Raw genomic sequence first — 25066 nt, forward strand, 5'->3', positions numbered from 1 at the left:
ACAGAGTGGGGAGCGCAGCGGGGGGCGTCGCCACCTTCTGACCCGCTAGCAAGGAAGGTCCGGAGGGTGATCTGGCCCCAAAGGCAGGGCGACCCTTCTCTGTTCTCCCCTGAGGCCAACCCTGTGCCTGTTGCAGGGCCCACGGAGTCTCCATTGGCAGACTCTGGCCTCATTGCTGCACCCACAGCTAGAGGTGATGTGGTCCAGTCCTAGGGAGCTGAATTGCTCCTCTTTCATAGGACATAGGCTGGCTGCTTTCAGCTCCAGGACACAGAGCCTGGTCCAGGCACCATCTTGGCTTCCTGTTTCCCCATTGCACCAGGTGGATGAGGACTCCAAAGCTCAGGGTTTCTCCCAAAATCCAGGCCTCTCCTCCCGCTGCCCATCCCTGACTAGAAGTAGCCTCCCATGGGTGCTCTGGGTAGCCTGGGACCGCAGCGATTCTTCTGAGCCTTTGACTGACTGGCTCTCTGGCCCTGGGAGTGGTAAAGTGCCCGCCTACGCTGGGGCATCTGAGTTAGAGATGGGAAACGGTAGTGAGGTAGGATGTTTTGGGGGGACCCTTGTCATTCCAGGGACTTCTTTCTAATAATTCACAGAAGCCAGACTAGTAGCCATGTCTGTGAACCCAGAGAGATAAGAGGCGAGGGCTAGCCTTGGGAAAATCTCCTCTTCAGGGCATGCCCCTTCAGGGCTACTTCATGGATGGGGCCCAGGGCTACCTCTCTTATTGTAAGGAATGAAGTCCTCTTTGGAGAAGCTTGTGTGTAGCAAGTCAGGTTTCTTTGTGCCACCGTGGCATGGCTACTGTCCCAGTTCAAGCCACCACACTCGGCAACAGGAGTCAAGCATTTTGGGAAGTAAAGTGCATAGTCCCTCTGTGAAACAATCTGGCCATTAAAAATATTAAACATGAAGTCAGTAGTGGTGGCATAGGACTATAATTCTGACCAAGGCAGGAGAACCTTGCGTTTCAGGTCAGCCTGCACTGTAAAGAGAGGAAACAAAACCTCACATAAACACGATTGCCACAGGACCCATATATTCCATAATATGCCTTTACACAAGTCAGACAGAAACCTGAGACCACCCCATGTGCTCGGAGAAGCTTTACTGGAAACGTCTGATTGGATACACACCTCTCAGCAGGTGTGTGGTCAAGTCAACTATGTGGCGTCTATGCTGTAGACGCCTACACAGGCGGTAAAAGCGGAGGGATTCTAGGTGTAAGCAAAAAAGCCAATCTCAGACGTTTACCCTCCTTCTAGTCTGAACTGCAGGACACCCGAGAGACCAGGGAGAGGCAGCAAGGCCTTAGGACTCTATTTCAGTGATGGCACCGCCCCCTTTCCATAGTCACAGGCTCACCCAGAACTGAGCGAAGAGATCAGGATGCTTTCCAAAGGGAGGAGTGGAAGGGTACATTGTGAGGACGGCAGATGGGATGGATAGCGCTGGGAAGCCATCTCTGCTTTTTGAGGGGAGCAGGTGGATAAGATGCAGTCGCCTTTGTAAAAATACAACACCGCCCTAGAGGTTTGCGGGGGGCGGGGTGACAGGAAGGGTGGCAGGGAATGAAGGAAGAGGGGGGATCTTCTGTATAATATGAACCTACAGACCCAGACTGCGAGACACACACGACTTGTCAAAAACTGAATGGCATCAGATGAAGGTGCTGATCTTCCGTCAGACGTGAAACTTGCCCATGTTCTCTCCCACCCTGTGACTGTCACTTGCTTCACAGTGTCCCTTGAGGGCTCTAATATCTTTGATTTTGACAAAGCCCTATTGGCTTATTTTTTTCCTTGCTTTGCCGGAGCCTTGCCACCGAATGCAAAGCCACGATTTCCTTCAGTATCTTCTGTTGAGAGCTGTACTTACTAAGATGTCAACAGGGGTGGCAGCTGGCCTGTGTCATAGTGTGGTGGACTCCTCTCTGAGGATGTCAGTGGAGAGAAACCAGTGTGACACAAAAGTCCCAGCTTAACTCGTGGTGCCTGGACCCGGCAAATGCAGTAGAAAAGAGATTGTGAGTTTGGGCCGGAGATAGTGGCAGGGTGCGGTTTTTGACAGCACAATGGGACATAGCACTGTGACTATATTAATACTGTTGAGAGGCACACTTAAAGATGGTCAAAATGGAAGATACCACTTGTGTCTTGTGTCAACCAATGCGTTTAAGTGAGGGGCTGAGAGAGTGGCACAAAGCCCTCAGTTCCATCCCCAGTATCTGGTGTGGGAGTGTGTGCAGGTAATCTTAGCATTCAGGAGACAGTTCAAGGTCACCTCACTTACACAGTGAGTTGGAGGCCAGCCTGGGATACATGAGACCTTGTCTCAAAAAAAAAAAAAAGCTTAAAAGGAGTTGGAGAGATGGCTCAGTGGTTAAGAGCACTGACTGCTCTTGCAGAGAACCTGAGTTCAGTTCCCAGTCTCCAAATAGGAGCTCTCAACTACCTGTAACTCCAGCCCTAGGGGATCTGATGCCCTCTTCTGCCATTCCTGGGTACTGCACACATGTGTTACACAGTCATTCATGCAGACAAACACACATACACAGAATGCTTATAGGTATTGGGAATGTTTAAAAAGTTTAACACCTGCTTCAAATGGGAAATTAAGCACGATTAATATATGTCAGTGTGTGTGTGTGTGTGTGTGTGTGTGTGTCTGGGAGAAGGTTGTGTATATCCTCAGAGGCCAGAGGAAGATATCAGATGTCATGATCTGTCATTCTCTACCTTCCTTCCCTTGAGACAGGGAGATTACCACTGGGAAGTATCTCCAGCCTTGTTTTTGTTTGTTTAGTGTATTTTGTTTTGAAGATAAAGTCCCATATAGCCCAGGCTCGCTTTGAACTCATTATGTAGTGGGAAGCCTTGTTTTTCACACCAAGCACTGCATAAGCCAGGGATGGAGATACATACCTGTGTTTCCAGCATTACAGAGGTGGAGGAAGAGGATAAGGAGTTCAGTGTTCATCCTCAGCTATCAATATACAGGAGGTTTGATGCCAGGCTGGGCTGTAAGAAAACAGAACAACAGATGGTACTTGCAAGGTCTTCCAGGCCTTTCCTCAGCCCTTGAGTACCAAAGGCCTAGAAATTGCACAGGCGGAGCCAGGAGCTCACAGTTCTAAGTCCCCAGAACCGGGGTCATATTGCTCCTGGCTTTAGAAGCCACACGACTATGCCTCCAGGTGCTCAGGTTGGAGGCTTATTGTTTTGAGATTTAACCACTAGTGACCCTGACACTTGGCAGTTTTTGTAATCCTCAGCTTCCAGAAGCAGTGAATGGCCGTGGGAGGCGGCGGCCTCACGACTTAGTCATGGTGGCACTAGTGTCACAGCCTTGATGTGCCGGGATCCTCAGCTCTACAGCAGCCAGGGTCCAGCTTTCCGGGCCTAGGTTGGGACCTTTGGCCTCTGGATCTTGGCAGATCCTTGGCTCTCTCTCAACCACTGTGGTTCACAGTTTGTAGTCTCTGGCTATGCCCAATCCTCCATCCTTGAGCTCTCTGCCCTCTTTACTTATGTTCCCTCTCATTATCTTCATTGCCTCTGCTTTCTGGCATTGCTTCCTGTCTGGGACTCTTCATCTGCATCTGTCTCTACCACTGAACCATCATCCCATCATCCCCATCATCACCACCATCATCATCACCACCACCATCATCATCACCATCATCACCATCATCACCACCACCATCATCATCATCATCATCATCACCATCATCACCACCATCACCACCACCACCATCATCATCATCATCAACAGAGTAGTGGTTCTCAACCTTCCTAATACTGTTAACCCCTTAATACATTTCCTCATGTTGTGGTGACCCCCATTCATTCATTTTCATTTATGCCCCCTCCCCCGCAATGCTTAAGCATGCATAGGCAGCCCATTTATGATGGTTCTCGAGTTGTTCCTATCCTGGGCAGTCCTAGATGCTTGTGTTATTGCCACACCTAAGGTTCCACAGTCTTCCTTTATGCTGTCTATCTAGCATTATTTTTTTGGGCGGCTGTTTCCTCTTTGCCTCTATATGGTGGCCCACCAATCATAAATTTATGTCATTGCTACTTCATAACTGCAATTTTCATACTGCTACGAATCATAATATAAATATCTGGCATGCAGCATATCTGAAATCCCACCCTTGTGAAAGGGCTGTTCAACCCCAAAGGGATTGTGACCCACAGGTTGAGAACTGCTGATTTAGGGTAAGCTGTTTAACAGCCACAGCTAGGACAGTGTCTTCTAAAGCCAGAGTAGTGCAGCAAGCATCTGTGGTTGCTGTGCAGCTTCCTCAAAGTATCTGCGGAGTGCTCAAACCAGCTGGGTAACCTTGAGAGGCATCTGGCTGGCTGTTGGCTGACCAGCCTCTTCTCAGTACATCCAGGCCTCGGGATGGGTCTGGGAGCAGTCTACCGAGCTGTCAGATTGCCCCAGAGCCTAGCATTTCAGTTTATTTAAAGGAACGGTGTACCCGAGGCTTCGTTCACATTTGTGAAGATTTGACAGCATGCAGCTACTGTCTCTGGGTTCTTGCGGTTTTTCTCACCCACTCACTCAGGGGAAAACTGGCAAGGGTGTGAAAAAAGGGCACAATGCCCTGGTTCAGAAGGCAGTAGTGGACTAATAATAGTGGCGCCTGATTTCTTGCCTGCCCTGGTTGCAGGCTTATCGAACAGAGTTGTGGGTCACCTGTGCTTTTTACTTCCAGAAAGTGGTGCGTTTTACCAGCACACCGACTTTCAGTAGGTTAATATCCAAAGGCTGAAAAAGCCCAGGATAGTCTGGGCACGTCTTTAATACCATTTTAGCTTCTTTGTCTTCTATATCAGATGGTTTACATTCTGCTTGGCAGTGAGGCTAATTCTATCTACAGATAGAATGTGGAGGGAGGGGAATGAGGATTTCAGGAGACAAACAGTGAAGCTGAAAGTGTACGTGCAAGCACATACACTCAAGAGTGCATATGTACACAATACACTCAAGAGTGCACATGCATATATCCCTATAGGCCAGAAGAGGGTGTCTTATCTCATTATAGATGGTTGCAAGTCACCATGCAGTTGCTGGGAATTGAACTCAGGTCCTCTGAAAGAGTAGCCAGTGCTCTTAACCTCTGAGACAGTTCCTTAGCCCCAGGAACTAGCTCTTGTAGACCAGGCTAGCCTTGAACTCACAGAGATCCACCTGCCTCTGCCTCCCGAGTTCTGGGATTAAAGGCGTGAGCCAGCCGGGCGGTGGTGGTGCACGCCTTTAATCCCAGCACTTTGGAGGCAGAGGCAGGCGGATCTCTGTGAGTTTGAGACCAGCCTGGTCTACCAGAGCTAGTTCCAGGACAGGCTCCAAAACCACAGAGAAACCCTGTCTCAAAAAAAAAAAAAACCAAAAAAATAAAAAATAAAGGCATGAGCCACCACCACCTGACTTATTTTTATTTTTAATGTATCTGAGTGTTTTGCCTACACGTATATATGTGCACCATATGCATGCCCGGTTCCCCTGGAGGCTATAAGACAGCACTGAATCCATTGGAAGTATAGTTAGAGATGGTTGTATGCCCGGTGCCCCTGGAGGCTATGAGGGGGGCATTGAATCCATTGGAAGTACAGTTAGAGATGGTTGTATGCCCGGTGCCCCTGGAGGCTATAAGACGGCATTGAATCCGTTGGAAGTACAGTTAGAGATGGTTGTGAGCCGTCATGTGCATGCCTGAAACTAGTCCAGTCCTCTGCGAGAGCCATCACTGAAGCCCCATTACATATTTCTAAGATTTATTATGTGTGTGTGTGCACATGAGGAGGCCTGGTGCCAACCTCAGGAATGCCACCCACCTCTCTCTCATTGGCCTGGCACACACTAATGAGGCAGACTGTTTGGCCTTCCCTCTGCCTCCTCAGTGCTGGGATTACACAGGGTCTCTTTGCTGTGGTAACTGTGGATTTTGAGGACACTGTCCTGGCTTCAAGAGCTGGGTCCTCACAGAAAAGCACAATGAGATTTGAACCCAGTGCCACAGAGAGACACCTAGGACACACAGTCACTCGACAGTGGACACCAGAGAGGCCACAGGCAGAAACGCCCCAAAGCAGACAAAGGCGTCAATCCTGTCTATATGTTGGTTTCAGAGTCATACTTTCCAAATAGCGAGAAAACACATTTCTGTTTTTTCAAGCTACCAAGGCTGCGATCCTTTGTCCTAGGTGGGACTGACCTTGGGGCACTGAGCAGCCGCTGCTGGGATCTACTGTGAAACAGCTGTATTTGGGTTGTTGCATGGACCTGTGCAGTAGCTCGTGGCAGTGGAAATAGTGACGATGTACAAATGCAGCCGGATGACCATCAGGTGAGTGTGAGCAATTGCAAATTGACGGAAAGTCTTTCGTTTATGTAAAGCAGGGGCTCCAACCATAAAATTATTTTGTAGCCACTTCATAACTGTAATTTTGCTACTGTTAGGAATCATAATGTAAATATCTGATATGCAACCCCCAAATGGGTTTGGGACCCACAGGTTGAAAACCGGCAATCTAAAGCCATAGCATCGTGTACTATTTACCATTGTAAAGAACAACTGCAACTTCCCTGGCTTTAGCTAGCAAGTGCTTACTTCTTTATTTAGCATGTGTATGATATATGTGTATGAGTGTGTGGCATACATATGTGAACATGTGCATGGCTACAAGGCTGTGTGTGTGTGTGTATGTGCGTGTGTGTGCGCGCACGCGCATATGGAGGCAATCCTCAACGTCGGGTGCCTTCCTCATTTGTAAGATGCTCACTAACTGAGCTCACTGATTGGCTAGCCTGTCTTGGCAGTGAACTTCCGGGATTTGCCTTGTTTGCCCCTTTCCCATGCTTGTTGTATAGACATATGCCACAGCACCTAGCTTTTTATTTGGGTGCTAGAGATTTGAATCCAGGTCCTCATGTTTGCACAACATGACTGTTAGGAACTGAGCCAACTTCCCAGACCCACACGGAGCCTTTAGGCCTGGACTCCTCAGCCCTCATGCCCTTCTGCCACATGGAAATAGCATCCCACAGAAGAGATCAAACATACAGAGGTCCAAGCATCTTGTGACCTGTGTGGCTGCCATGGGGCTCACTAGCATGTCCTCCTGTGGATCCATAGCTCCTTGGATTGGGGTAAAAAGCAGGTGTGAGTTTCAGGAGTTTAGGCTCTTTGTACCCACAAGAGGGACTGTGGGGGAGAGGATGATGGGCCAGGAAGATGAGCAAAAAAGCAGGTGTGGCCAGTGTACCTCCTGTGGGTGCAGGCTGAGGGGAGGCGCCATAAAACCCAATGAATGCAGAGACCAGAGAAGAGAAGGAAGACTGGCCCCAAGCTGCGGAGCATCTGTGTTTGACCCTAGGCCACAGCCTGGGTTTTGTACCAGCCTGAGTATCCCTGCTGTCCTGGAGTGGGTATGGCAGATGCTAGCAGGCAGAAGACTCTGAGTTCATGCCCCCTCTCACTGACCTCTTGACTCTCTCACAGGGAGGGAAGGCATACCACTCTCAGTGGGCACCAAGGCTCTGGACACACTCTGTCTTTGCTCAACATCTGGTCCTGCTATTTGCACCCAAAATCACTCTCTGTTCTCTCCTTCCACCATGTATGTCCTGGGGACCGAACTCAGGTCATCAGCCTTGGTGGCACATACCATTACTCAGTGAGCCAGCTCACCGGATTTGTTTCATTTTTGAGATGGGGGTCTCACTCCAGCCCGGGCTGGCCTGGAACTCCCAGCCATCTTCCTGCCTCGGCTTTCCAAGTGCTGGGATGACCAGCATGAGTTGCCACACCTGACTTAACCTCATTTTGTAAGGACCTGCAGTACTCTGGTTAGGGCCATCTGTGTGACCTCATGTACCCTATGCACCTCCACTGAGGTGCTGCCGCCAGTCACAGTAGGAGATGGACACCAACCTGTGCACATCAGGAATGTGCCTGATACCTTCGTTCCTTATGGGATGTCTGTCCTGGGTGATGTCTGTCCATTTGCAATTCTCATAGGTCTAATGACTTGGTCACATCTTACCTCTAACACTTCTGTAACCCAGTGATAATGACAGGCTTTCTAGTCTGGCCTCCCACAGGGCCCCATATTCTTGCTAACAGTAGAGGATCATGGGAGGATTGAGGTAGTGGTGATGAGATGCCCTGTGACCCCTGTGGTCATGGACAACACGTATACCCTGCCTATTATAAGTCTGCATTGGAGTTGGCACACTGGGTAAGGGTATCCCCGGGACTCACAAGCCAGGCAGTGTAACCACACGAGTGAACTCCAGGTTCAGCGAGAGAACCCGTGCTGAGAAATAAGATAGACGGTCTCAGAGGAAGAAACGTGACATCAACCTCTGCCCCACCCCCACACATGTGCTTGTACACACACACACACAACCTGAACTACTCAGACACAGATATGTATTTACACAATCAGCTGGCCATGTGCTATTACATATGAGAGCATCAGGGCTTTGACTGTTGGGTTCTAGTGCCACTGTGAATTACTACTGATGATCTTCATCTCTCTCTCTCTCTCTCTCTCTCTCTCTCTCTCTTTCTCTCTCTCTCTTACACACACACACACACACACACACACACACACACACACACACACACGGGGAGTGACTTGTGAGCAGGTCACAAGATGACAGAGCTGGGAATGCCTGGAACAGGGGCAGGCAGGTTTTTTGACATTCTTGTGACTCAGGAGTGGTGCACAGGTCCAGAAAGGGTCCTGGCCACTGTCCTCTCCTGGACTCTTGCTTCCTGCAGGAGGTCCAGTCCCTGCCCAGCACAGCAGCAGCTTACTAGCTTCCAGCAGAGGAGGGGTGGGGTCTGTGATTTGAAAGAAAAGGGCCCCCGAAGGGAGTGGCACTATTAGAGGTTATGAGTTAATTGGAATGGGTGTGGCCTTGGCAGAGAAGTGTGTCATTGTGGAGGCAGGATTGGAGGTATCCTATATGCTCAAGCCACACTCAGTGTCTCAGTTCACTTCCTGTTGCCTGCAGATCAAGATGTAACACTTCCAGCTCCTCTGGCACTACGTCTGCCTGCATGCTGCCATGTCCCCCTATGATGATAATGGACTGAACCTCTGAAAATGTCAACCACCTCAATGAAATGTTTTTTCTTTATAAGAGTTGCTGTGGCCATGGTGTCTCTTCACAGCAATAGAAACCATATCTGAGCCCTGGTGCCAACACTGCAATAGCTTTCAGCTCTCACTGGGCCCCTGGGTAAGCCCTTCTATGACTCCTGCTCAGTTGTATCATGACCCTATGTAGGGCTGTGTGGATGCTACCCTTGGGGGACCTCCTGTGGCTCAGAGCCCCAAGCTTTGCAGGAGTGGGGCAGGAAATGGAAATAGCTGACTTCATGTCACCTCCTTCTCCCTGCCCCTTTGGAGCATAGGCCTTGACTAGCCTGCGTATGTACTGGGAGTTGGGCAGGTAGCTCCCTTCATAGCCCTATCAGGCTGAAGACCCCGTCACACAGACACCGTAAGGGCAGAGCTTGACCACACTGTCGGGATGTCTAGGAGGGCAGCTGAACCAAGGAGTGAGGCCCCACCCCATCGAGTCAGGGCACACACTTGCTGTACCTTTATTGCACTGTCAACCTCACTGCAAACTACTCCACAAAAATGTCCCAAGGTTCGCCTGCTGCCCTGGGGCCATGAGCCCTGCATAGTGCCTTGGCACCCACTGTCCAGAGCTCATCCGAGGCAGGCAGTGTCCACCGCCAACGAGTAAGGCCTGGCTACTGTGCAGCAGCGAACAAGTGGATAGCTGGTCATTTGTATCCAAAGCCCCATTCTTGGGCCCTCATCTGCCCACGCACAGGCCGTGATGTCCATCCGAGCCTCCCCTTCCTGGAGCTCTGCAGCCTCTGAAGGAGGAGGCCCCGGGAAGGGAGAGCAGAAAGTGGATGTCATTGAGGGCCAGAGTGTGGTCGCATCACCGGAGGTCCTCAAAGTGGTCCAGAGGTGATCTCTGATCTGCTGAGTGGATCTCCATCGACGGGAGTGCGAGCCTTTTGTTAAGTACAAAACAGCGAGTCAAGGTTCCTCTCCTGTACGTCCAGAGGGCTTTGTCCGGTCTCTGCTGGATCCAGAGGCCCACACATCCCTATCAGAGCCACGAGGGAGACCCCATGCTCCCTGCCGCAGGTCAGCCGAAGGGAATGACCCGGCCCATCTGAATTCACTGAATTCACAGGTGGCTAGGCTCTGCGCTCCTTCCTCAAGGGCAGTGGGGGTCACTACCTCTCGGTAGCGGCTCTGTGCTCAGTGGCTAGGTCGTCCTCCACCACACTGCTCAACCCGTCCTTCTCCACGCAGTCTCGCACGGCCTGCAGCACTATGCGCAGCCGCCGGTCCAGGGCCTCCAGGTGCAGCTGGTAAAGCACAGGAGCCACCTTGTCACGCTGCAGGGACTCGGCCATCAGCAGGCTCAGCTTGTGCTCCTCCTTAGCCAGCAGCTGCAGCCTCAGGTAGGTGGATCTCCGGATCCTGCGGGGAGAGTGGGGTGTCACCACTGGGAAGGAAATAGGGTGGGGGCTCTGGCGGGGTGGTATCTGGAGAGAGATAGAGATAGAGATGGAGGGAGAGAGAGACAGAGAGAGAGGGGGAGAGAGAGACATAGATAGACACACAGATAGAGACATGAAGACAAAAGACAGAGACACGGAGAGACAGAGATCCTTAGAGAGAAAGAGATGGAGCTCAGAGACCGAGATGGAGACATAGACAAGTAGGGGCATGGGTAACTGAGGTAGAGAGGCACAGGCAGAGCCAGAGAGGTGAACAGAGGGAGATAGACAGGGGGACAAGGGGCCCTGAGACCCCAGACCTCATGGGTCTAATTTATATGAAAATGGGTCATTCTAGATCAGTGGTTCTCGACCTCCCTAATGCTGTGACCCTTTAATACAATTTCTCACGTTATGGTGACCCCCCCAATACAATTATTTTCATTGCTATTTCATAACAGAATTTTGCTACTGTTACAAATTGTAATGTAAATATCTGATATTCAGGACCCTCATGAAAAGGTAGTTTGACATCCAATGGGGTTGTGACCCACTGGTTGAGACCTGCTGCTCTAGACATTGATACAGTCCTGTACAGAGGGGCAAGTGACAGGACAGGTGCCCCAAATCCTGAAGACAGACCCAAGACTGGGCTGACTGCTCACCAGGGAGACTGTCCCTCCTCAACGGGACAGTGGTCCTGACCGGGTACAGTCTGTGTCTTCCGAGGGATATAAGTAATCTGCTCTGGGAGCCTATGTCCAGCAACCAGTGTGTGTGTGTGTGTGTGTGTGTGTGTGTGTGTGTGTGTGTGTGTGTTTGAGAGGCTGTGCAAAGTGGGCAGGGTAAATTTAGCAGCAATGAGCAGGACTGAAGAACCCTTTGTCTGCATTTGCGAGAACCCTTATAGGTGGGAAGTACCCAGATGAGGCTGAGGGGAGAGGGGTCAGCAGGAGTCATGAACAGTGAGGTGGGATGGGCTCGGTCTGTGGATGCCTGCCCACTGGTGCTACAATGGGTGGGGGCAGGTTCTGACCCTGCCTCTCAGGTAGTGATGGTGGCAGCTGAGCAGGAAGAGGTCCGGCCAGGCAGGGGCTCCTACCTGCAGCACTGATGAAGAGGCGCTAGAATGGAGAGCTCATCGTGTGAGTATTTCCCAAACCTGTGGGAAGAGGGTAGCGCGATCAGAGCCCTAGGAGCTGGAAAGCCAGGCAGGGCACAGAGGCCCAGCCCTGCAGGGTCCCACCTCTCAGTACCATGGCAACCTCCTGAGGATCATCAATGTCAAGGCTGACCCTGGCCATGTCCTGCACTGGCAATATTGTTTTTGCTTTGTTTTTATAACTGGGGCTAGTAGTATACCTTGTTAAGCAGAGGGTAATGGCCTCTCCCAGGCAGAACTGACTGCTTATTGGCCCTTCTTGTCAAGTCACAGGCTCTCTGGCCTCAGTTTCCCCAAGGAGTGATAGGAAGTACTCATATGGCCGGGCGGTGGTGGCGCACGCCTTTAATCCCAGCACTCGGGAGGCAGAGGCAGGCGGATCTCTGTGAGTTCGAGACCAGGCTGGTCTACAAGAGCTAGTTCCAGGACAGGCTCCAAAGCCACAGAGAAACCCTGTCTTGAAAAACCAAAAAAAAAAAAAGGAAGTACTCATATGGTCACTACCACGAATCTGGCACCCCGTGGGAGTTTTCCTTGCCAATGCACACCCTGATGTGTCCTAGACCCGGCCTTTCAGGCGATTCCCCTGCCCCAGAGACTACTTCTCAGGCTAGGTTGGTTTCCCATGGACGAGGGATGGCTGGCTTCCCAGGGTCTTTAAGGGCACAGAAGACCCACCCGCGTCCATTATCCAAGTGTATGATGAAGGTCTCATTCCCGAACTTCTCAAAGGTCTCGTAGTGATGTCGGTCCATGTTTCCTGCAGGGACAAGCACGTACAACTGCTCAGAGGCCTCTGCTCCTCCTGAGCTGTGGGTCACCAAGTGGTGACCCTAACACCAGTCAAAGGTGTCTAGATGTTCCTGGCACCCAGCGTGCCCTGCAGGACGTACCCATGAGGAAATCAAAGACAGTCATGTCCATGATGTCCAGGATTCGGTGGCCACTGTCGTAGGGTGGCGTCTGCTTCACCTCCTCACAGTAATCGGGGTCCACTTCCCATCTGTGGAGGGAAGAGGGGGGCATAATGAGACCAAGGTTGAGGGTCTCTCTTCTGAGTGAAGAGGGAGGTCCAGGCCAGATGCTCGGCACCTCCCGGCTCGGCAGAGCCTGGGTCAGTAGGTTCACACGTTGTAAGGAGGGTTCACAGTGGGGATGGAGTGTTTGCAGGGACACATCTTGGGACAGGCTATGGGGCTGAATTAACAGGAGTCTGGGAGATGATGAAGTCATCCTTCCCGCCCTAGCTGGGACCAGGGCTAAGGCACTGTCAGCTGATGTCATGCTTTTTATTAGTACCTGGCAGGCAGAGGGTAGGGTGGGGTGGGGGAGGTTGTGTTTTGAGAGACCCCAGTGGCAAGTCAGCACCTCTCCTAGCTCTGTGTGGTTAATAGATCAATTTGACTGCATTTAGCATCCCCATGGAAACACGTGTACCTCTGGGTGTGTCTGTGAGGGTGTTTCCAGAAAGTTTTAACTGAAGCAAAGACCCACTCTGAGTGTGTGTGGGCAGCACCATTCCCTAGGCTGGGGTCCTAGGCTGAATAAAACAGAGAAAGCGAGCTCAGCATCCACATCCTCGTCTCTCTCTGCTTCCTGAAGGTGACCAGCTACCTCGGGCTTCTGCCACCATGCCTCCCTCATGATGACGTACTGCTCCCTCAAACTGGGGGCCAAAACCATCTTTGTCAGCGACGAGTAACCAAGACACACGGCTGCTACTCTCACAGAGGCACAAGCGGAGCTGCCTTCGCACTACCCTTGCTGCTGCTGTTGAACCTGAGCTACTGATTCTCCCCTCCAGGCCCTGTGTCCTTGGCTGTGCAGTGGGCCGAAGCCGGCCCATTAAGTCCCAAGGGTGCCTGACTCACTCGGCCTTCTTTCGCTTGTGGTAGGAACGACGCCAGGGGTTCCGCCACGTCTTCCTCTTGGCCAGCGACAGGTCAGGCAGAAAGGCCGCCAGGGAGCCTTCGATCTGGTCGGGCCTCCCGCACAGGGCATGCTCCGTGGAACAGTAGTAGGAACATTCCCCATAGAAGCAGATGTTATTGGCTGAAGAAGGGGAGATTCAGTCAGTCAGTGGCCACCACTCCTAGAAGCACCCACAGTGCTGCTCCAGAGGCACCTTTGTCCTCACAGCCAGGACTCGTCACCCAGTGGCTGCCATCGCCCCCAGATCCCATACCCCGGAACACCCTCAGAGCAGCCACAGGGAATCAAAGTCAGACCCTTGCCAGAGCTCACACGCCAATCCCCTCAGGTCCATCCAGGCTCCTGAGAGTAGAGAAAATGCCAATCAGACACCCGAGGGAGAGAACTTTAGTTATTTACCTGCAAAGAACACATACAGCCTAGCCATGAAAGGAACCACTTACTCAGGCAAAGACATGAGCAGGTCAGGTTCCAAAGACAGACAAATGGAGTCCGGATAGGCAGAAATCAGTGTAAAGGCTGCTACAACCAGGAGGACCTGAGTTCTAGCCCTAGCACTCATGTAAAAACCCGGGGACGATAGCGTATGCTCATGATCCCAGAGATGGAGAGGCAAAACGGGAAGACCCTGTGCCTCTCTGCCAGCCAACCTGGCCTGCTTGGTGAGTTCTAGGTAAAGGTGAAGGAAAATAAAAAGAAGGAGCTTGAAGAAGGCTCCCAAAGATGAACATGCACAACACACACACACACGCACACACACACACAGTCAAAAAGCTCATGGGAAGACATCCAGTTAGCTCCTTCGTCTGGGAGACTCACACCAAACCCACAGTGAGAACCTCTTGGATGGTTGTGACCAAAGGGCCATATGGTGACATGTGTGAAGGAGGTAAAGAGCCCTGGGATCCCAGCAGGGTCATCAAATGATGAAGACGCTTGGAAGTCAGCCTAGTGGCTGTCAGAGGGGTTCACGTGCGATCGGCTCTGACCCAGCTGCTCCAGCTGGGGTTCCCAGCATGCGAGGCATATGGAAACATTCCCATTCTCAAGCCTGTGTGGCTCACACAGGAAAGAAGCTGCCCAGACACCATCAGCCAACACCAGAGAAAGGAAACTGTTGGCTTTCTTTTTCTGCTTTTGAGACAGGGCTTCATGTAGCCCAGGCTGGCCTTGAATTTACCATGGAACAGAGGAACTTGGACTTGTACGTGTGGGCACATGCATGTATGTATACACACGTGTGCGGGGATCTCAGAACACAACCTCAGACGCCATTTCTCAGAACACTGTCCACCTTGTTTGGGCGATGGGGGTCTCTCCTTCACCTGATACTTGCCAAGCAGGCTAGGCTGACCGCCAAGCAGGCTAGGCTGACTGGCCAGCAAGTACCAGGGAAGCCCCCTGTCTCCACGTCCTTAGAATTGGTATTGCAAGTGTGACCCCACAGTTAGAATTTATTTATATCTATTTATTATTATTATTTATTTTAAGCATGGAGTCTGGGAGTTGAGCTGGATACTTGGGCTTGCAAGGCAAGTGCTTTAGACTGAGCTCTCTCCCCAGCCTCTGACCTTGAACTTCTGCTCCTCCTGCTTCCGGTTCCAAAGTGCTAGGCTGCCAGTTTGCTTCTCTACACCTGGTCTATGTGGTGCAGGGGAAGGAACTCAGGGCTTCGTCTGTGCTAGGTAAGCAACTGACCAACTCAGCCACCTCCCTGACGACTGCGGATGCTTGGAACCTCAGTGCTGGGGATGTTCAGACAGGGAGATCTCCGGAGATTGCTGGGCAGACCGTCTAGCTCCATCAGGGAGCTCCAGGTTCCATGAGAGACGTGGGTAGCTAGACATGGAGGAAGACACCTGATGTCAACTTCTGGAGCACACACTGTGGTAGTCTGAATGTCTGTGGCCCCCATAAGTTCAGAGGGAGTGGCACTATTAGGAGGCGTGGTCTTGCTGGAAGAAGTGTGGCTTTGTTGGAGGTGACTGTAGGGCACGTGCCTTTAATCCACACCTGGAGACTGGAGGGCACACCTTCTGTAGGAAGTGTGTCACTGTGGGGGTGGGCTTTGAGGTCTTTTTCTCAAGCTTCCCTCCATGTGACAGTCAGTGAACTTCCTGTTATCTGTAAGGCGTAGCACTCCCAGCTCCAGCACCACGTCTGCCTGCACGCTGCCGTGCTTCCCCCTTCATGATCATAATGGACTGAATCTTTGAAACTGTAAGTGAGTCACCCTAACTAAATGTTTTCTCTATAATAATTGCCGTAGTCATGGTGTTTCTTCACAGCAATAAGAACCGAACTAAGACACACACACACGTGCATGCACACGTGCGGGGTTGGGGGGACAACCCATAAAACTGACTCTGCAAAGCCACCTAGGCCATACTGCCATCAGTCGGGATGGAGGCTGGAGAACTGCCAGGACCAGGTCTGGAAGGGGTGGGGATAGGAGGGGGGCATGTGTTATCTATGATTCCTGACACACCCGTGGGCACGCAAGTCCTGGCTGGTCAGGCTCACTGCCTCTCCTCTCCCCTTCCCTTCTTGGGCTCATCACCCCTCCCTAGTCAGTGCTGCTAATTAAGGTGGAAAGGATCAAAAGGAGGCCAGCCTACTGCAGCTCCAGGTGCTGATGCAGTTCAGCCAGCTGCCCACAACTGAGCCACCCCCACCCCAGCCTAGGGCAGAGAAGCAGTGGAAGGCAGGCAAAAGACCGGTCTCCAGGAGAGAAAGTTCTATCCCGTTTCTTGTTGGCCAGAACCATGAAATTGGATGCCTCTGTTAGCCCGCCGGCCCTACCTAAGCTGGGCTCCGAGCCTATCATGTTGAAAGAAGAAAGGAAACCTGCTTCTGCTTGCTACAACCTGGTGTCACAGAGGCAGGGATGACCTGCAGAAACCAACGGCGTAGGCACAGATGGCCAGGGTGTACGAGACGTGTCAGGAGAAACAGAGACAGCAAAGAAATGTGTTCCTTAGAGCTGGGGGCTTCAGAGGCCCAGCCGCGCCTCTCAGCTGTGTGATGCTGGGGCCCTCAACTGCCCTCCCTGAACCCCCAGGAGCTACCCCACACCCAGGATAGAGCTTTCACAGGCTCCCGGCTTGAGTTTACCCAAGGCCCCTCTGAGGCCTGCCCCACCTGGAAGGGAGGGGCACGCACCTCCTGACTGACCCAGAACAGAGCTGCTCCAAAGTATAAGGGTGTCTGTCTGCCGTGATCAAAGACTTTCCCGCTGTACTTAGCTCTCAGCCGCAGCAATGGCAATTTTGGCAGCGGAAGGATCCAGAAGCGCAAGCAAAGCAGAAACAGCAAACCCAAACAGACCTGGCTTTTCTAAAGGAAGATCAAAGCTGCCTCCAAGACCCTGCCTGTGCTTCAGAGGAAACCAGACATCTGGAACGTTCTCAGAAGAAATCTGGCTGATGGGGCAGAATGCGGTCTGGCAGGGACAGTTAGGTGGAGGTGGCTGTGTTTTAGAGTGGCCGGTGACACCCAGCTCTGCAGAATGTTAAGAGTGAAGCATTCAGGCCGGATGAACCACCTTAGGGGGCCCCTGACAGCCAGGGAAGATTCTTGGGGTTCATGCGGTGGGGGGAGGGGGGACAACCAACAACTTGCAACTGACTGGCAAGCCTCCCTGTGAGTTGCAAACTGGGAGCTGTGGGCCAGCTGATCAGAGCAGCACCTGCAGGGGCATGTAGGGAGGAGACATGTAACAGCTGGGGCTCACCAGTAGACCCAGTGTGGGACCTGCATGCAGGGCCATCAGCTAAGGTCCCCTGCTGAGGACGGGAAGGAGCTCCATACCAACAAAGATGCATCTCGTCTGCTCAGATGAGTATTTAGTTCAGTCTTTTGTTTATTAAAAGCTAACAGGGCCCCAGGAAGAGCTCAGCTGGAAAGAGCTTGCTGAATGAGGACCTGAGCGAGATTCTCAGAACCCACATTAAAAAAAAAAAATGAGCACTGTAAGCCAGGTGTGGTAGCTCAAGCCTTTTAATCCCTGCACTCGGGAGACAGAGACTGGTAGCTGTCTGTGAGTTCAAGGCCAGCCTGGTCTACAGAGTGAGTTCCAGGACAGTCAAGACTATACAGAGAAACCTTGCCTAGAAAAAAAACCCAAACAAACAGGAGGGCACTGAGGCTCACACCTGTGATGTCAGCTTTAGAGACGGTGAAAATGGTTGGATCCCTTCAGCTCACTGACCAGTCAGCCTCGGTTAACCTGTAAGTGCCAGGTTCCTGTCTCAAAGCGCGAGGTGGAGAGAGATTGAAGGAGACACCTCATGCTGACCAATGGGCTCTGCATACACCTACTTGTGCGTGTTCGTGTGCCAAACACAACGAAAAACAAACGAAGTCCAGAACCCTGCACTATTCTAAACGACTAAGCCCACAGGATACTGGGCCCTGTGGCAGGTGACCTCGGTGGGCTCCTACCTCAGAAGCCCTCACCCATGACTGCACTTGGACCCCACATACCCTTGTGAGCTGTCTACCATCATTCGGAGGGGCTGCTGGGGCCCTTGGGCCACAGAAAACAGTTTAGTAAATTCCTAACTTGCCGCTTCTGCCTTCTCCTGAAGCCCCCGTTCCTCCAATTCATGTTGGGTGATTTCCTCAACTGGATCCACCCAATGACACCAGCAGGTGAAGAGCCAAACTGGAGGTGGCAAACCAGCTCCACGGAGACTGTTATGAATTTTGACATTTGAGGTGACATGATCTCACATCTTGAGCTCACAGTGCCAAGTCACAGAGCCAGCTAAAGCAGAGAGAGCACAGGGACCCAGCTGGGACAGACGGCAGCATGGTCTGGCAAGGGGCAGGAGGCTGAGGGTGCTGTCCTGGTGGTAGAGGGAATTCACAGATGTCTGTATTAGAACATCCAGCTTGGTAAACGGCATCTTTAATACTACACAGAGGGCCAGGCAGGCAGCAGTTACTGGAAAACATGAAGATCTAAGCCCCATTCTCTAAACCCATGTTAAAAAAGAAAGAAAGAAAGAAAGAAAGAAAGAAAGAAAGAAAGCAAGCAAACAATCTGGGTATGTTTGGTGCACACTTGCTCCAGCACTGGGTAATAGAGACAGAAGGCTCCCTGGGCCTACTCAGTGAGCTCCAGGCCCAGGAAAGACAGACCCTGGATTCAGAACAAGGTTAAAGGTCCCTGAGGAATGGTAGCCGAGGTTGGCTTCTGCCTGCAGATGCGTAAGCAACATGTGCAAACACCTCCCACACGCACTCACATACCTACAGACAAGCACACGAATACATAAAAGGTGACACCTCCATCACAGACCCATCCGGGGAAGCAGGAGAAGGTAACAGATGTGCCGAGAACTGTTGCTCTGGCACCTGGACCCTCCCTACCTGGGCAGAGAGATGGGCACCAGTTGTCAGGAGGTAGAGTTCAGTCCCTCTGTGTCCCCAGCTGTGGCCGTCCCATGCCCTACTATCCACATGCTGTCTGAGAGCTCTGGGGGCTGTGTCACCTGGGCTCACAGCTGCAGCAGGGGATGACCCCTGCCACCAGCCCGGATGCTGAGCCAGCAGCTGTGCCAAGTGAGCGGCCTAGGTGAGTGACGTTACCCAGCCTGCCTGGCCTCAGAAGGGCGTGTTCTCAGAAGCGACTGAGCGACTGGCATTTAGACCCCTGCCTGACCTGACCAGGATTATCTTTATTTCCTGTCCTCCCTTGAGAGCTCAGGATGGAGGTCTGAGGGGAAAAAGCAGAGTGCTGGGGCTTGAACGGCTGTGGGTCAGCCACTGCTAAACAGTGCCACCTCCAAGAACAGGGCGAAAAGCACAATTAAAGCCGCAGTCAGGCCTGGGGAGACGACTCAGTCAGTAAGGGTCTTGGCACACAAGCATGGGTACCTGAGCCCATCCCCAGAAGCCACATTTAAAAAGCTGAATGTTGTTGCATGTGCTTGTCATCACAGTGCTGGGGTAGTGGGGACAAGAGGACCCCTGGGGCTCACTGGCCAGCCAGCCTAATGTAATCGGTGAGCCCCAGGTCCCAGTGAGAGACCCGGTTTCAAAAAAACAGGGTGGACTTAAAACCTGAGGTAGGATACCTATCTGAACAAGTTCATACAAACATGAATGAGCACACACAAACACACACAAATGAGTATATTCAAACATGAATGAGTGCACACAAACATGAATGAGTACACACACACATAAATGAGCACATACAAACATGAGTGCACACACCTATATGAATGAGTACCCACATACACATAAAAATGAGTGTATACAACTGTGATTGAGTGCACACAACCGTGAAGGAGTGCACACAATTGTGATTGAGTGCACATACAAACTGGATTACACGGTGCAGCAAAGGACAAGAAGCAGTGAGGCCTTCTGGCACAAGTCAGGCTTCAGATCAGCCCAGGTGCCTGAAAGGTGTGCAGAGCCGGGGGTATGGTGGTCAGTTCCTGTGGGCAGTGGAAGGCTAGATGCTAAGATCTGGGGCTGCAGAAGTGAGTGGTCACCAGGGCCAGTCCCTTCAGCGGAGGCAGGCAGCGGGCAAGGTGGGAATCTCAGCAGAAACTCAGCGGCCCCAGTCTGAGGTGGGTTTCAGCCCTTTCAGAGAAAGTTCCTATCTACAGCGCAGGCTGTCTCGTGGGCCCAAGGAACTATGAGTGATTTACTTTTAGCACCGCTAGCCCCCAGAGACTCTCCACCTAGAATTGTCCAGGGACCAAGGGAAGATGAATGTGTGTCTCCACTTATTCAAGGAAGTCTCCCTCCTTCCGTGTGTGTGTGTGTGTGTGTGTGTGTAGGCCACAGACGGACATTGGGTGTTTCTCACTGTAATGGGAATCCCAGTGACCTTCCTGTCTCCATTTCTCATACTGAGGTTACATGCATGTGAGGGTCCATGCCCCGCCTTTATATGGGTGCTGTGGGGGGGGACATGTGAACTCATACCCTCATACTTATGCAGTAAGCATTCTTAGCCAGCTCCCCTATTTCCTCTTATCAATGGGATCTGAGATGGTGGTTGGTGGAAGCAGAGCTTCAGCGAGGCGTGGGTTCACGGCCTCGATTCTGACACATTTATGAATGTAGCTCAGAAAAGAGCCGCAAGAGCTGATCTGCGGAGACGACAAGCCAGAGCTTTTAGGTCGGCTTTTGTGCGACTCCAAGACTGCAGATAAAGCTAATGACGGCCTTAATTGGATGATCTGCGGGAACTGCAGGGGTGTGAGGCATGGTGGAATTCCTGCCCGCACTATCAGGGGAGTGCGGGCAGCAGCTCTGCACCCCCACCCCCACCTCGTCACTTCAGTCTGCTTTGCAGGATGGCTATGGGACCTCTGGCATCTTCAGAATGTATCGTACAGGATATATAGGACAGAACAGGCTGGGATGTAGCTTAGCTGGCAGAGGGCTTGGCTAGCACGAATGAAGCCCCAGTTTCCATTATCAGCACCATATAGAACAAACAAACAAATAAACAAACAAACAACAGGTGCTGCCTCACACACCTGGCAGGCCTGCACTTGGGAGATGACGGCAAGAAGCTCCAGATTCAAGTCATCCTTTGCTACCTAGAGAGTTCTGGGCTAGTCTGGGCCACATGAGACCCCATCTCAGTAACACAACAGGGCCCGAGGACATGGCTCAGTGGATAAGCTGTTTACTGCCAAACATGAGGCCTGGGGTTCTGAGCCCTAGAAGATGCTGGATTGGGATGAAGGTCACTTGTAGCATTATTACTCGGGAGGCAAAGACAACTGGAGAGCTAGAATGGTAAGGATTGGTGAGAATTTGGGCCAGAAAGAAACCCTGGCTCAGTGAGAGCGGAGACAGACTGAGTAGTGTACTAAGGTCATTCCTTTGAGGTCAACTCGAACACACACACACACACACACGCATGCAACACACATCATACACACTACACACATGCACACGCACACACACCATAAACATCACACACACACTACAGTACACCCCATACACATACATCACACACACCACACACACACACCATACACACACTAGATGTACACCCCATACACATACACCACACATACACACATCATACACACCACACACACACCATACACACACTATACATACACTCCATACACACACATACACTACACACATACTATACACACACCCCATACATATATACACACACAAACACACACATATCACATACACCACACACACAGCATAATACACCACACACATAAATACCACAAATACACTACATACAAATGCTATGCATGCCACACACACACTATACATCCCTCACACACTATACACACACAAACACACACATGCCACACTCTACCCCCAAATAAAAAACAATAACAACAAATAAGAACACAGTAGGTGGAAGGGGCATTGCAGAGAGACCTGAGATAAGCAGCTTGTCACAGGCCTGGACCACAGGGAAACCCAGAAAGCAGGGTTAGAACATCCATGCAGAGATAAGCACAACATGACTTAGTTTCTGTGCATGCGTGGGGTTCACAGTGTGAAGTCTGAAGTCTAGTCAGTGTGAACCCCCAGCCACACACGTCTCCCTGGCATGCAGGGTGTCCAGGGGTGACCTTCAGTGCACCAGAGATCTGTGGCCAGCTGTTACATCTGCAGAGAAAGGCTGCTTGACACATCTCCAGGTGACAGTCCCTCTGCCTGTTTTCTGATCTAGAAAGGTTAGGGAGAACAGGGCTCTGCTGACCAGGCTACCAGAGGCTTTCAAGAGAGATGAGAGTTTTAAAAATATACAGCAGGCCAGCTATGGTGGCACAGACCTGTCATCATGCATTTTGGTGGCCGAGGTTGGAGGACCATGAGTTCAAGGAGAAACAAAACAACAGCCAGGTATGGTGGCCCACATCTATAATCCCAGTACTTAGGATCCTGACGCAGGAAAATGGATTGTTGGGGGCCAGCCTGGTATACATGAGTTCCAGGTCAGCCCATCTCCCCAAACCCAAATCAAACCCTAACAGCAGCAGCAACAACAAAGAACCCAATCAATCAATCAATCAATCAATCAATCAACTTAGATGCACAGTTGGACCACAATGGAAACTCCTCTGTATGAGCACAGGAAGGTGTCACTAAGAGACCATATGTCTGCAGATTGGTACATATACATGTCACCCACTGGAGGCTGTATGACTACCCTAAGTGACAAAGCCGCTACACAGATGAATCCTATGCTCTCTATGATGGTTAATATTGACCGTCAATGTGACAGGTTCTAGAATTGCCTAGGAGACACACCTTTGGGCATGCCTATAAAGAAGTTTCTAGATTAGGTTAAATGAGGTGAAAAGACACATTCTCAACGTGCACAACACTAACCCATGGGCTGAGATCCCGAACTGAATAAGAAGGAGAAAGTGAGCTGAGCACCAGCATCCATCTCTCTCTGCTTCCTGACTGTGGATGCCACGCGAGCAGCTGCCTCACGCTCCTGACGCCACGCCTTCCCTGCCATGATGGTCTGGACCCTGGAACTGTGAGTCACATAAATCCTTCCTTCCTTAGGGCACTTTTGTCTGGACATTTTATCTGAGCCACAGGAAGAGTAACCTAATCCCTAATCTTCTTAGAGTTGACCAAGGCCAGCACGTGACCTAAGCTGCGTTAGTCCTCCACTCCACCCCGTCCTCAGCAAGGTTACCTGGAGACACAAAGAAGGTTCTCCACAGCTTCTTGTCCCGTGTGACATCCCGGATCTCCTTGGTCATGTTGATCATCCTGCCAGCCACAGGAGGGACTCTGCGGAAGTCCAGGATCCTGATGGGAGAAGGTGGGGGAAAGGAGTCTTTACTCCCGGGGCTGATTCTCACTGTCCACAGAGGCCAGATGCTCTACCCTCACTCTCTAGCCATCTGCCACACGAGGCCCTCGGGCTCAGCACAGCCCAGAACCGTCATGCCAAGAAGATGTGCACTCTATAGGGATTGAAGCCTCTATGTCTCATTCATTGACTCTGGCCCAGCCTGATAACTACAATGTGCCCTCATTCCAGGGCTAAATTTAAAAGGGAATTAAATTGAATTACCCACTCTTAATGGGGCTCTTTCGGCATACATTGCCGCTTGCTTAATTAAATGGAGATGCCCGATGCTAGCTAGCTTTTTCCTGCTGACACAGGATGTAGAGATGAGTTGTCCTCCGTGGACAGGTGGACAGAAGGGGCAGGACAGCCTACATTCCCATGATGAGGGGCCCCAGGGCTTCACAGGACAGCTGCAGCCAGCATCATGCCACCTCAAGCATCATGGTTCCGTCTTCATGTGTGGGCACACATGTGTGTGGGTTCATACGTGTGGGTGCAACGCATAAGGTCACCTTGAGTTCAGTCCTCAGGCGCCCGCCAACCTTGTTCTTGAGACAAGGTCACTCAGCAGCCTGGAACTCACTGATTGAGTTAAACTGACTGGTTATCAAGCTCCAGATAGGTTATCCTCCTATCTCTACTTCCCCAGTCCTAGAACAGCAAAAGTGTTACCGCCATGCCCTCTTTTCAAATGGTTCTGAGGATAGACTCCATGTGCAAGCGCGTTACTGACAGAGTCGTCTCTCCAGCCCCGTGGCTGGCTTATAAGGTGGTAACCTGAGTAACCTCATGGTATAGAGTCATGGGTTCAGGACGCTTAAACGTCTGGGGATTTCTAGTTCCCAGGTAACGTCTGCAATCTACACCAGTCTCCCAGTGAGAAAGCAGATTCTGGCTCGAGGGTCTGAGACAGCGCCTGGTCTCTGTAGTCTAGCCAGCCCCATGACAGTGAGCTAAGACCTGTGTCTAGCCATGGCAGTGGTGCAGTCTGGAGGGTCTTGAGGACTGAATGCAGAGTCTTATCCCTCTGCTATTGCCTGGACAGGGGTACCTCTGTGCCCCCTCAGAGAAGACCCCAAGGTCAGGCGCATGAAGAGCTCCTCAGGGCACAGGCAGGGCCACCTGGAGTCTATAGTGACCCACATTCTGCTGGGTCAGGGCTGTCCCTTAAGGGACAGGGGACAGAACGTCCCACCTGTTGTCCCTGAAACACCAGTTCCTCCAAGGTGATCTGTTAAAACCCACAATGCTCAGAACTTCTCTCTGCCCTCATTCCTTTCCCCTTTATTCCCAAAGTATCTGCCATCTGCTCCTGCTGCTCCTTGCTGGGTGCAAGGGGGTTGGGGCCCACCAGGATCATAAATGTCACAAGGGCAGGCTGGCTCTGGTTAAGGGTACGAGTGGCTGGCTCTCCTGTAGCCTCACTTTCTGGTGTCCAGGATTAGTACGTGAGGCTGGGGAGACAACGTAGCCTGAGTTCCTTATCTAGCAATCAAGTATGGTGGCACACGCTGGTAATCGCAGCACCGAGGGACTGGGACAGACAGATTCTTGGGGTTCACTAGCCGGACAGCTACCA

At 51.5% G+C, this 25066-nt stretch overlaps 1 protein-coding gene across 1 annotated transcript in view; it reads right to left on the reverse strand.

The window, feature by feature from the left end:
* Positions 1–9283: 9283 nt before the first annotated feature.
* Fam20c (FAM20C golgi associated secretory pathway kinase) overlaps positions 9284–25066 on the reverse strand; it is a 54879-nt gene continuing 39096 nt past the window's right edge. Inside the window, exons 5-10 of the mRNA XM_041649011.1 lie at positions 23326–23441; positions 13595–13775; positions 12617–12726; positions 12402–12483; positions 11664–11723; positions 9284–10541 (exon numbers count right to left, since the gene is read on the reverse strand). Coding sequence (XP_041504945.1) covers positions 10292–10541; positions 11664–11723; positions 12402–12483; positions 12617–12726; positions 13595–13775; positions 23326–23441 — 799 coding nt within the window. The 3' untranslated portion in view covers positions 9284–10291. The remainder of the gene's footprint in view (positions 10542–11663; positions 11724–12401; positions 12484–12616; positions 12727–13594; positions 13776–23325; positions 23442–25066) is intronic.

The sequence above is a fragment of the Microtus oregoni genome, unplaced genomic scaffold, assembly GCF_018167655.1.
Source record: "Microtus oregoni isolate MIOR12 unplaced genomic scaffold, Mior012 000003F_ref0000135, whole genome shotgun sequence".
Classification (NCBI taxonomy): domain Eukaryota; kingdom Metazoa; phylum Chordata; class Mammalia; order Rodentia; family Cricetidae; genus Microtus; species Microtus oregoni.